The sequence below is a fragment of the Rhinatrema bivittatum genome, chromosome 2 (genome assembly GCF_901001135.1).
Source record: "Rhinatrema bivittatum chromosome 2, aRhiBiv1.1, whole genome shotgun sequence".
NCBI classification, from domain to species: domain Eukaryota; kingdom Metazoa; phylum Chordata; class Amphibia; order Gymnophiona; family Rhinatrematidae; genus Rhinatrema; species Rhinatrema bivittatum.
Window position 1 is genome coordinate 821567500 of NC_042616.1, and position 13687 is coordinate 821581186.

Genomic DNA, 13687 nt, shown 5'->3' on the forward strand with positions numbered 1-13687 from the left:
GGAACCACAGCAATAGGCTAACCTCTAGAGTAAGCGGACACAAGGGAGAGAAGCTTTATTGTACAGCAAGTAGCACTGCCTGAGGCGTGGACAGCTCACTTTGCCCCTGAGTAATCTCAGATGATGATTTCAGACCAGACACTGGTGACACAAGTGCCGAGTTGATTTCACCTGAAGCTGGGAGCAGAGGGTCCGGTAGTGGTCCACGGAGTGGGGTAGGCCAAGAACCCGGTCGCAGAGAACATAGATAGCAGATCCGGAGTACGCAAAGAATCTGGTCAAGGGTGAGGCAAGTAGAGAGACTGAAGAATGAGGTACTCACGAGGCTGGTAGCTGCTGTCAAGTTTATAGCTTCAGCAGTAGTAAGGTAGTGAGGCTGGCAGAACACCGATGCCATGGTCCGTGAGACGCAGGAACTCAGGAAAGGTAGGAGAGGCAAGGCCCTTGAGCGAGTACCTAGGCGTCCTTCTAGACGGGTGCCTGCAGAGAGTAGAAGAGACAGGACCCCCGAGGAGCAGGTGTACAGAGTCTGTAGTAACGAGGAAACCCCGGAGGGTGGATACGAACGGCAGAGCCCCCGAGGAGCGGGTACCCAGAGCGTCCTAGAATCGGCTTGACCCCAGAGGGTAGTAGGAAGTATTCCAAGCGGGCAGCTTAGAAGCGATTGAAATTAGCTGGGCCGGAATCCTTGCTAACTCATAGCAGTGTAGGAGATCGGAGGCTAAGTACCTGGAGGTAGTGAGGTCATGCGGTGGGGACACACCCGATGTTCCCGCCATTACATATTCAAAGGTGAAGGCAATGCGCGCACACGTGCCCTAGGAGGCCTCAGGAAGAACATGGCAAACGCAGTCGCTCATGCTGATCTGGGGATGCCGGAGGGGTCGGCAAACTGATGCGGAGGCAGCCATCTTTCCCAGAGGAGAAGAGAGAGAGAGAAAATAGGTGAGGCAGAGAGGGTGCAGCCTTCTGCGACCGATGGGTGCAACACCACCAGCTGTTGGTGTGTGCCTAGTGGGTTCGCCTACTGGGCTGCATCAACCATGCCACAGCACAAAGGCCCACAACTTTGATAGAACCTAAGATCTAAATATAACTGCTTTATTAATAAAAAAGAGGAATAACCATTTTCTGGGAGAGGGCCAATCATTATGTCTCCAAGTAAAGCTTAGCTGATAAGTATTATCTCCATGTAAATTTGTTTTACTTCAGAAAAAAGGGAGCAAAACCAGAAGTTGAGCAACCTAAGGATGGGTCCCAAAGGGATTGTTTGAGTTAAATATTGGTTGAATGATAGACAAAGAGGGTAATGGTAAACAGAATTCACGCCGAGGAATGCAGGCGTTGTTAGTGGCGTACCTTGAGGATTTATAAGAAGGCCAGTTATGTTTAATATTTTCATAAGTGATATTGCAGAAGTTTTAATAGGAAATGTTTGTCAATTTGCAGATGATAATGAACTCTTCTGATGGAGTATACAAAATGAGCCATGGTCTAAGAAAGCTCAACAAGTGATCATGTGATTTGCAGCTAAGATTCAGTACAAAAAAGTGTAATCATGCTTTTGGTCCTTTCCTGTTTACTATCAAAACACTATGCTCTCTGCTTGCATATCCACATACCAGCTCTTTATGGCATAATATATATATTTTATTATGGAAAAGTTTCATACATTTTTGGAAATGCTTCCAACAGAGAGCAGAAGGATTTCCTTAATGCAATTTCAGTAGAAGATGAATGCAGAAAGCATCTTGTAAGATCTGCTTATGACCATTTTGATGCAGAACCCATTGTTTCTGCTATTTTCCATAAGGGCTCATAGAATTGCTTGGCTTAGGGCATCAGGCTTATGAGAAGATGTACATGACAGACTGGTGAATGCCCCATGTAAAGGAGAAATCTATCAGCAAAGTAAAGGAAACAGTGGACCTCATTAAGAACCACTGCTCCATGCTATAGACACTATCTACATCAGCTGTGGACTTGCTATCTCTTCCTAGTAGGAAATTCCAATCATTTAAAATAAATAAAAAAAGAATGCTCCACAGTCACAACTTCACCCATCTCGATGGCAAACAGCAAGATCATATGATGATACGTTCCTAGAAGATAAATCCATAAACTGCTATTAATTAATGAGCAATAGTAGCTTGAGATTTATTTAATGTTTGGGTACTTACCAGGTATTTGTGACTTGGATTGGCCACTGTTGGAAACAGGATATTGAGATTGATGGACCCTTAGTCTAAACCAGTATGGCAATTCTTATGTTCTTGTTCTTATAAGCCAAAGAATCCAAATTTGGCTTCATAGTCAGCACTCTCATGACATCCTCCAGATGAGTGGTCTTGTCTTGGGAGAAAATCAAGATGTCATCGAAATAAATGACGACACATTTGTAGAGGAGATCCCTGAAAATGTTGTTCATTAAATTTTGAAAGACAGCCGGGGCATTGCACAGGCCAAACGGCATCACTAAATATTCAAAGTGACTGTCCCGGGTGTTGAAGGCCGTCTTCCATTCATTGCCTGCGTGAATGTGGAGTAAGTTGTAGGCTCCTTTAAGATCAAGCTTGGAAAAGATCTTAGCTCCTTGTAGTCTGTCAAATAGCTCTGAGATGAAAGGTAGCGGGTAACGATCTTTCACGGTTATCTCATTGAGACCTCCATAATCTATACAGGGACGTAATGTTCCATCCTTCCTCCCCACAAAGAAGAAGCCTGAACCAGCAGGAGACTTGGAGGGTCTTATGAAGACCTTTTGAAGATTTTCTTGAATATATTCGGACATAGCTTTATTCTCTGCCACGGAGAGCGGGTACACCCGTCCCTTGGGTGGTTCAGTGTTCGGCTTCAGATTAATAGCGCAGTCATAGGATCTGTGAGGTGGTAGTATGACTGCAGCTTCTTTAGAGAAAACATCTTAGCATTCTACCTAGACCGTACAGCTGCCCACAGGGAAAGCACTCAACTGTTTGTCTCTTTCCACCCTAACAAGTTAGGGAAGCCTGTGGGTAAGCAGATTCTCTCCTCCTGGTTGGCGAACTGCATATCCTTCAAGATGATAGCACTATAATTCTACCACTGTTAGCCAAGGGAGATTGGTTCCTCTTTGTAGATTTAAGAAGCTTATATACACACAATGGTAATCCTAGACCACAAACAATTCCTCATATTCATAATGGGACAGTTTCACCTTCACTACATAGTTGCCATTTAGCCTCTTGTTTGCTTTGTGAGCATACTGAGGCGGCAACCTCGGCATCACTGGAGTAGTTGGCATGCAGAGTATAGGAGTAACTTCCATCAGGCATTTATCATGACAGTCTGGGCCCCATCGTGAAAGCTCTAGAGTAGCCCAATTGCATTAAGGCATATGCTGCTGCAGCCATGGTAACCCCAGCACTATAGGGTGCATGGCCTTCTCTAAAACAAAGAAGGAGATAGTTTCAGAATGGAGAGCACCAGTCCGCAGACATACTGGTTCGGTGAGCTGGGTTACTTCACCAGGCAAGGGCTCTCCATGGATTGAAGATAGGAGTAGCGGAGACTTTCATAGTGGTAGTGGGAATCTGCAAGTGCTCCACTAAACGTTGAAGAATGAAATTACCTCCTGCCCCTGAGTCCACTAGGGCAAGAGACTGATACTCCAAAGTTCCGCAGATCAAGGATACAGGAAGAGAGAGTGGTGGAGAGGGGGCAGTAAGACCTAAGAGGAGTCCTCCTGCAAGACTTAGGTCTGCTTGTTTCCCGGACATTTAGGGCATGTTTGAACAGCATGGCCAGCTTGTCCACAGTACATGCACAGCCCCAGTTTTTTCCTGGTTCTTCTCTCTTTAGCTGTCAGATGGCTGCGGCCTAATTGCATTGGTTCTTCTTTGCCAGCTACTGGAACCGAAGGATCAGACCTGGGTGTGGACTTAACTTGAGTTTCACCCTGAAAGGATCTTCTGGGAGTCTTGGTCTCTTGAACCTTGTCACGAAGTCTGCGATCAATTCTTGTTGCCAACTTCACCAGTTCAGCCAAGGTCTCAGGCATTTCACAAGCAGCGAGCTCGTCCTTCAGACGAGTTCAGTCCTTCAAAGAAAAGGGTCCTCAGGCATTTAGGGTCCCAATGTAATTCAAACACCAGTGTCTTGAATTCGATAGCGAAGTCAGCCAAGGAACCAAAGAAGATCCTGCAGTGGTATACCAGGCAGGGTCATCAAAACTGATTTGAATAGCTAGAAGAATCCTTCAATGTCATGTAGATTAGGATCCTCGTGCTCCCACAGCGAAGAGGCCCAAGTCAATGCTCTTCCATCCAGATAAGACAAGATATAGGTGGTCTTGGCATAAGCTGTGGTGAAATGGCTAGGTTGCAGGGAGAAGTGCATGCAACACTGATTAATAAAACCTCTGCATCTCCAAACCTTCCCCGAGAAGCGTGTAGGAGCAGATAGAGGTACAATAGTCTTGACCATCACTTCAGGCGGTGTAGCTTCTTTACCTGCGGTGGTGGGTAAATTTATCTGTGTGTGTAGCAAGTTGAATTCTGTAGTCAAACTCTCCAGCGCACTCTGCTGTTCGGAGATTCGCTGGGCCAGGCTGGAATGGCCTGCAATGCGGTGAGCTGAGCCAAATCCATGGGGTTAGCAATCTGTTATGGTTAAGCGGTGTTTGGGTGGATTCCAGTGTACTAAGGCAGATGACCATGCCCATGGGGAGGAGCCACGTGAGGCGCCGCAGTACTGGGCTAAACGCAGACGCACAATGGTAATCCTAGACCACAAACAATTCCTCATATTCATAATGGGACAGTTTCACCTTCACTACATAGTTGCCATTCAACCTCTTGTTTGCTTTGTGAGTCTTCACGTAATAATTGGATATAATCGCAGCACACAGCAAAAGACTCAGACAATTTTTTCTGTATTTGGTCTGTTGTCTCGTGTTAAATGATGGAGCTTGTGTTGCAAGGCCTGGTGTAGCTGAGACAAGAGATTCATGGTATTTTCTTGCTAGATGATTATCTTCTTACTCTCTTTTGATGATGTCATTATTACCAATGTTCTTTTATGATAATGATCTTAAATGTGATGATTAGTCACAAGTGTACTGGTATTCGAATAAAAAAGTATCACCTGCTACTTGTTTGCTGTCTTTTATTTCCTGTAGTATAACAGATACTTTATTCTTTGGTGCAAAAAAGAGGCTATTCTGACCTCCCCTTTTCCTCACTTCCCCCTTAGACACATACATATCTTCCTACATTCTATAATTCTTTCCATCTAAGGTATTTTATAATTGCTTAAGAACATAAGAAAATGCCATTTTGGGTCAGACCAAGGGTCCATCAAGCCCAGCATCCTGTTTCCAACAGTGGCCAATCCAGACCATAAGAACCTGGCAAGTACCCAAAAACTAAGTCTATTCCATGTTACCATTGCTAGTAATAGCAGTGGCTATTTTCTAAGTCATCTTAATTAATAGCAGGTAATGGACTTCTCCTCCAAGAACTTATCCAATCCTTTTTTAAACATTCTGTTTAATTCTCATTCCTGTTTCATTCTCATTCCTTTCTCAGATGATCCTGGAAAAAAAGATACATGTTCGTCGTCAGAAGCGTGAGGCACAGAAGGGAGTCTCTACCTGTAATGCCACGATACAGAAGCAGGAGCAAAAGGAATCAAAAACATCTGTTCCTCAGGCCTCAAGAGCTGTACCTGCCACAGGGGATCAGAAGGGGCCCAAGTCTCCCATACCAAAAAACATTTCCGAAGTAGAAGCAGTAACTCGGCCTCAGAACAGCTGCATCCAGAGTCCTAATACCAACTTTTCACCATATAACCCAGTAATGCCTGCTGTCTCTCACAGTATGTATAATATGCTCTGTATTTAAGGGTACGTGTAACACATCTTTTGTGTCAACATGTGTGCAGTGCCACACTCCTTTCTCCTTCTCCATAGCACAATGTAATGGGTAGAAGCATTGGGGTGTTTGCCTCTTGTAGTCTGGTTGACACCTGACTATGGCTTACATGGAAATATGAAAAGCTATATTTTCCTGTATAATACATGCAAGAACAGACACGATAAGAATATCTGTGACAATAACAAGCAAAACAGGTTATACAAGCACAAATGATCAGGCTAAATCAGAGGTCGGGAACCAATGGCTCGCGAGCCAGATGTGGCTCGCGAGCCATTGGTTCCCGACCCATGTGGCTGCCGTTGAAGCAGAGAACTATGCTTGATATGCGTGAAGTATCAGTTTTTCTTCTCCCCTGCCGTTGAAGCAGAGAGCTATGCTGGATATGCATTGAAAGTGAAGTATCAGGCTTATTTGGTTTGGGGTAGTAACCGCCGTAACAAGCCAGCTACTCCCCGCTTTGTGAGTGCGAATCCTTTTTTCCACATTTCCTCTTGCTGTTGTAGCTTAGAGCGTCAATAAAGAGTGGGTGACTCGCCAGAATGACGGCTACTGCCTGGAGATAATACCCTTATTCAATAAACATACACATGGTTACTGTGACTCCAACATCGCTCTAAGCTACAACAGCAAGAGGAAATGTGGAAAAAAGGATTCGCACTCACAAAGCGGGGAGTAGCTGGCTTATTACGGCGGTTACTACCCCAAACCAAATAAGCCTGATACTTCACTTTCAATGCATATCCAGCATGGCTCTCTGCTTCAACGGCAGGGGAGAAGAAAAACGGATACTTCACGCATATCCAGCATAGCTCTCTGCTTCAACGGCAGGGGAGAAGAAAAACTGATACTTCACGCATATCCAGCATAGCTCTCTGCTTCAACGGCAGGGGAGAAGAAAAACTGATACTACACGCATATCCAGCATAGCTCTCTGCTTCAACGGCAGGGGAGAAGAAAAACTGATACTTCACGCATATCCAGCATAGCTCTCTGCTTCAACGGCAGGGGAGAAGAAAAACTGATACTTCACGCACATCCAGCATAGCTCTCTGCTTCAACGGCAGGGGAGAAGAAAAACAACCAATAAGGGCTGAATAACATAGTCTGGGTAAAACAAATAAGCATGGGTGTAGCTTGTTTATTGCGGCGGTTACTTCCCCTACTACCCCTAACTAATCAAGCTAGATATTTCACTTGGATACAGCTCCATCACTGCTCTCTAATGGTGGGGGTGGAAGGGAAATAGAACCAAAGAGCTAAGAGAAACAGATAAGTATGAGAAAAATGTGTGAAGCTTGTTGGGCAGACTGGATGGGCCGTTTGGTCTTCTTCTGCCGTCATTTCTATGTTTCTATGTTTCTATGGCTCTTTTGATGGCTGCATCTGGCTCGCAGACAAATCAAACTTATGGGCTTATGGCGGCGAGGAGCAGTAGCTTCGGCGGCGGCGCACATGAGGGAGGGAGGGAAGGGAAACCCCCCCCCCCCCGAGATCTTCCGTCTGCTCCATCTGGGCTCTGACCGACGGCCCCCAAATGTGCCGTAGAGAGCAGCTCTACGGCGCATGCGTGGGCGAGCACGTCGGTCAGAGCAGAGCGTGCCTGCAAAAGAAAAATGGCGCTGGGAGGAGGAGTAGCGGCGGCGGCGAGGAGTAGTAGCGGCGGCGAGGAGGAGTAGCGGCGGCGGTGGCGAGGGGCAGCGGCGAGGAGTAGTAGCGGCGGCGAGGGGCGGCGGCGAGGAGCGGTGGGAGTGACTGAGGGGAGGGAGGAGAGAGAGACTGGGGGGAAGGAGGAGAGAGTGACTGAGGGGAGGGAGGAGAGAGTGACTGAGGGGAAGGAGGAGAGAGTGACTGGGGGAAAGGAGGAGAGAGTTACTGAGGGGAGGGAGGGAGGAGAGTGTGACTGAGGGGAGGGAGGGAGGAGAGAGTGACTGAGGGGGAAGGAGGGAGGGAGGAGTGACTGAGGGGAGGGAGGAGAGTAACTGAGGGGAGGGAGGGAGGAGAGAGTGACTGAAGGGAGGGGGGGGGTGTGACTGAGGGGAGGGGGGAGTGGGGGAGTGACTGGGAGGGAGGGAGGAGAGAGTGGACTGAGGGGAGGGGGGAGTGACTGAGGGAGGGAGGGGAAGGAGGAGAGAGTGACTGAGGGGGAGGGAGGAGCAGTGGCGGCGAGGGCAGCGGCGAGGGGCGGTGGTGAGGAGCAGTAGCGGCGGCGGGGAGTGACTGAGAAGTCACATTAATGGTAAGAAGTACTTTATTCATCATTGGTTAGCAACAGCATAACAATGTTATTAAAAAGAATTCAGAGACTTATTGTACTTTAAAAGTGTTGGTCTTACATAAAATGCACATATTTACTTGTATTTAGTTTTAAACATATTGTATGGCTCTCACGGAATTACATTTTAAAATATGTGGCGTTCATGGCTCTCTCAGCCAAAATGCTTCCTGAGCCCTGGGCTAAATAATCTTTCCCCCAGCTAACAGGGATATATATATATAAGCAGTGACTTTCCTGGAAGACTGTCTCTTAGTTTTTCTCCAGATGGTGGCTCGCTAGGCAGGATCTCGTTTAGGGTGGTACCCGAGATTCTGGGTTTTTGCTGAGATGGTCTTGCTGAACTGATCTGGTACAGCTCTCAGTAGGAATCTGCCCATCTTTCTGTGGCTTAGGATCTTATGTCTTTGGGTGGCACACGCGCTGTACTATTTTCTTTGTCTCATAACTCTCCTTGAAGTATTGCTATATTAACTGATAAGAAAAAACTACTACATGTCTCAGCACTACTCTGAAATGGTGGATTTCTTGTGTGCTGTCTATATTTCTTATTTCACCATTTTCTACATCATGTTCTTTCATATACGGGCCTACCAGTTATCCCAGGACAAGCAGGATGTAGTCCTCACAGATGGGTAACATCACTGACGGAGCCCTATTGCGGGAAAACTTTCTGTCAAAGTTTCTAGAAACTTTTGATGGGCCCTGTGAGGCCACTGAGCATGCCCAGCATGCCATGATATTCTCTGCCACAGGGGTCTCTCTTCAGTCTTCGTTTTTCCATGCCACTGCAAGCATCGTGGAGATAGGAGTCCTGTGAGTTTTCCTCACACATTCCTGACTGAAAAAGTCACTATTTTTCAAATTATCTCTCCCATAAAGGATATCTCTCTCTTTTTTCCACCGGATGGTGAGAATTTGGTCTCGTTTTTACTGTAAGTAAAAACTTCCTTTCTCTCAGAAATTTTTCTCTCTTTCTTCATCGACGGCTGTCGATGAAAAAAATGGCTTCAGGCTTTAAAAAATGCCCGATTTGCAATCGGACTATGTCTATCACAGACCCACACCTTGAGTGTGTTCTGTGCTTAGGCGAAAAACACGATGTCTCATCCTGCCAGCAGTGTGCAGAAATGACTCCAAAAGGAAGGAAACCTAGACAGGAGAAAATGGAACACCTCTTTCACCTTCAACTCCTTCCTTCTCCTTCGACGTCGACGAAATCGTCCCCAGCAGGAGTTTGCAAAAAAGTCTTGTTGAAAAAACGTCATCTGGAGGGATCGGGTGATCAGGCATCGCCATCACCATCGACGGTGTCGATAAGGTCGGTAGTCGAACATAGGCCCAAACATAGGCATCGACACCGACACCAGCGTTAACTCCCTCCCCGGGAGAACCGAACGCAAAGCGGCAAAAAGATTTATTTATTTATTTATTTGTGGGGTTTTTTATACCGACAACCGTTTGCACATCGTGTCGGTTTACAGCTAACTTAAAACTTTTTGGCAGTGTCGTTACATAGAACTTTTTGGCAGTGCCATTACATAGAACAGTAAACTGTGCATACAAGAGAAAAACATGAACATATGGAAACTGGGTAACTATTTACAGGGAACGACGGTTCCTCAACCGGGGACGGATGAGGAGTAAATCAACAGGAGCACATTGTACAGGTAATACATGGAAAGCACTGTAAAACAGCTCAGGAGCACTGTAAACAGCTCAGGAGGTCATCGGGGAGGAGGTTATTGAGAGAAAAAGTCAGCAGGAGCATATTGTAGAGGGTAATACAGAGAGTGCACTATATACAGCTTAGAGGGTCATTAGGAAGATGGTTGTTGAGGGAAGGGTAGGCCTGTAAGAATAGCCAGGTTTTTAGCTTTTTTTTAAATTTGGGTGTAGATATTTCTGTGCGCAAGTATGGGGGCATAGAGTTCCAAAGGGTGGGGCCGGCCATGGAAAAGGCTCTGTTCATTGTGGAAATAAGTTTTGTGGATTTGATAGAGGGGGTGCGGAGTGTCCCTTGGAGGGCAGTACGAGTAGGTCGAGTGGAAGTGCGGATAAGCAGTGGGGGGTTGATCCAGTCAGTGTTTTCATTGATGATGCTTTTATGAATGAGGGAAAGAACTTTGAAAAGGATACGAGACTGTATTGGTAGCCAGTGGAGTTTAATAAGGGTAGGAGTGATGTGGTCACGTTTTCTGGAGTTAGTAAGGATACGTGCTGAGGCATTCTGTAGGAGTTGCAACGGTTTAGTAAGTATAGCAGGGAGACCAAGGAAGAGTGCATTACAGTAGTCTATTTTGGAAAAGATAATAGACTGTATTACTGTGCAAAAGTCATGGAAAAAATAAGAGGGGCCGGAGTTTTTTGATGGTTTGTAGTTTAAAATAGCAGTCAGTAAGGATAGATATAATGAAGGGTTTGAGAGAGAGCTGGTTGTCAATAAGGACGCCAAGGCTACGGTTGTGGGAGGGGAAGAGCGTGGAGGAGTATGCAATAGGAATGGAGGGAGAGGAATGTTTGTTAGAGATGATGAGGAGTTCAGTTTTTTGTGGGTTAATTGCAAGGTGCATATCAGTGAGTAGCTGGTTGATAGCGGTCAGGCATGATTCCCACTTTTGAAGAGCAGTTTGGAGGGAGTCAGTGAAGGGGAAAAGGATTTGGACATCATCTGCGTAGATAAAGTGCTTGATGCCAAGATTAGTAAGGAGGGTGGTGAGGGGGAGCATATAAATGTTAAATAGGGTGGAGGAGAGAGAGGAGCCCTGGGGAACACCTTGGTCAAGGCTAACTGGGTCAGATTCATTGTTGCCAGTGGATACTGTATAATGACGATCTTGTAAGTATGATTTGATCCAAGAGAGAGCCGTGCCGGAGATTCCTATGTTAATGAGAATGTTGATTAATATGATGTGGTTAACAGTATCAAAGGCGGCAGATATGTCTAACATAGCAAGGAGAAATGAGTTCCCAGTGTCAAATCCTTTAATAATGGTGTCAGTCAGGAATAGAAGCAATTTTTCAGTGCTGAGCTTTTTCCGGAAGCCAAATTGTGTGGGAGGAAGGATATTGTGTTGTTCTAGGTAATCAGATAGGCGAGAGTTGACTAATATTTCCAAGATTTTAGATAGGAAAGGGAGATTAGAGATAGGTCTGAAGTTAGCTAAAATAGAAGGGTCAAGGCTGGGTTTTTTAAGGATTGGTTTCCCCACTGCCAGTTTTAGGAGTTTAGGGACTGTGCCTTGTTCCAGGGAGCAGTTGCAGATGGATGAGAGAGGTTTGGCGATAGCTTTGGGAATAGATAGGAGGAGTTTAGTGGGAATGGTTTCAGAGGAGTGGGAGGAGGGTCTCATTTTTTTCAATTTCAAGGGAAGAGGATAAGTCAAAAGATGAGAGGGTAGTGGTGAGATTGAAAGAAGGCAGTTTCACTGTGTTTGGGTTGGACGCGAAGCGTGCAGTGAGAGAGGACACTTTGGTTTGGAAGAAGTGTGCAAGTTCGTTGCAATGTTTTTTTTGTGGTGGGAGTAAGAGGTTGAGTGGGGTTGGAGCTGGTCAGGCTGGAGATCATGGTGAAGAGTGCTTTGGGATTGTATTGGAAACTGTGAATCTTTTTGGCATAGTATTCTCGTTTAGTTGAGAGAGTAGCATTCCTGTATTGGCTCATAAGTTGGTAGTAGGCGGTTTTGGATGCTGAAGAGGGATGTTTGCGCCATTGCCTTTCTAAGGTTCTGAGACAGGTTTTGAGGTTCTTGAGTTCTGCGGAATACTATGGTTTCCTGTTTGGATGGGCAATTTTAATGGTTTTTGTGGAAATGGGGCAGAGCTTGTTTGCTAAGTTGAGGGTGATGTCATGCCATGAGGTGAAGGCATTGTCAGCTGAGGTAATGTCAAGTTGGTTGGATACATCCGAGCAAGCCATAGTAAGGGTGTCAAGGGAGCATGATTTACGATATTTGAAGGATTGCGCCTGGGTAGGGGCCGGGGGGGGAGGACTGTTGAAAAGCCAGGATGGTTTGAATGATGGAGTGGTCGGACCATGGGATGGGGGTGCAAGAAGGTGAGTTGATGACAGTGAGGGGGCTGTTGATGAAGATGAGATCAAGGGTGTGGCCAGCCTTGTGAGTCGGGAAGTGTATGAGTTGTTTGAAACCTATGGCTTCAAGGGAGGAGAGGAAAGCTTCACAGGCAGGGGATTGAGGAGTGGCATCGACATGAAGGTTAAAGTCACCAAGAAGTATGGTAGGAAGGTCTGGGGATAGAGAGTCTGCAAAGAATTCGATGAGTGGGGAGGAGTCGTTTTCTAGCAGTCCTGGAGGGGTGTAGATGAGGCAAATTTGGAAGGCTTTGGATCTAAAGAAGCCAATTTCATATTGGCTGGGGAGGTTACAATTTATAGAGGAGAGTTTATGTTCTTTCTTTACAGCCAGGAGAGACCCCCACCTCGTCAGGGCCTACAACATCGATGGAGCCCACACAACCATCGCATGAGGTATTACCCACTCCTCCACCGCCACCGCATACAGCTACTTCATCCATCCCAGCTGTATTGCAGGATTTGTCCACTTTGATAAGGCAGGCGGTGATCCAAACCCTGAAAACAAATTCCGGCGACCGTGACGATGCTGGTGATTCTGCCGATCCGGGTGACATCACCGATGCCTGTGGCACTACCGATGCCGGGGCAATACTGATGACGGTAACAACTCCAATGCCAGTGACAACATCGATGCCACTATCGATGCCAGTGTCGGTGACTTCGCTTTTACCAGTCACCATGCCGATGTCGATGACCCTGTCGGTTCCGGCACCGATGCCAATCTTCACGCTTGCACAGATGCCAGGCAGTAAAGCGAAAACAACTATGGTGATTTCAAAGCGACCACCGAAGACATTAGTCCCATCTTCGATCCCGAAGCCTTCACCATCGGTGCCACTCTGTCCTGGGGATCCAGGACACCCAGAGTCAGCACTACATCAAATAATAATGAAAAGATATCAGGATCTACTAGATTCTCTCCCCTCTAATCCAAGGGAAGAGCATCTTGAGGAGTCATATCCTGAAGATCCATTGCCAGGACTTTCTGGCATTCCTCCACCACCTAAGACTTCAACAACTTCTCAGCAAGCCCAAGGATATGACACTTGGAGTGACACAAATTCAGAAACTTCATCTGAGGATTTTATGTCCGATCCATCTCCACCAGATCCACGAAAGAAATCTCTGCCAGAAGATTTTACTTTCACAACCTTTGTCTAGGAGATGGCTGACACCATTCCTTTCAAATTAGTCACAGAGCAGGATACCAGGCAACAAACCCTGGAGGTACTTCAATTTGTAGACCCTCCAAAATAAGTGGTAGCAATACCAGTGCATGATGTTCTCCTAGACTTGCAACATCCTATTTGGGAACATCCCTGCTCTGTGCCAGCTGTCAATAAGCGAATGGACAGTACATATTTGGTGCAGTCTGCTCTTGCTTATCAAAAGTCGCAGCTCTCT

General features: G+C 46.2%; 1 protein-coding gene across 5 annotated transcripts in view; it reads left to right on the top strand.

Annotated features, from left to right (window-relative positions):
• Nucleotides 1-13687, top strand: part of MAPK15 (mitogen-activated protein kinase 15) — a 362466-nt gene that overhangs the window by 214225 nt on the left and 134554 nt on the right. For all 5 annotated transcript variants that reach the window (XM_029592333.1, XM_029592334.1, XM_029592335.1 and 2 more), the window contains one exon: nucleotides 5568-5856. In XM_029592333.1, the coding sequence (XP_029448193.1) occupies nucleotides 5568-5856 (289 nt within the window). The remainder of the gene's footprint in view (nucleotides 1-5567; nucleotides 5857-13687) is intronic.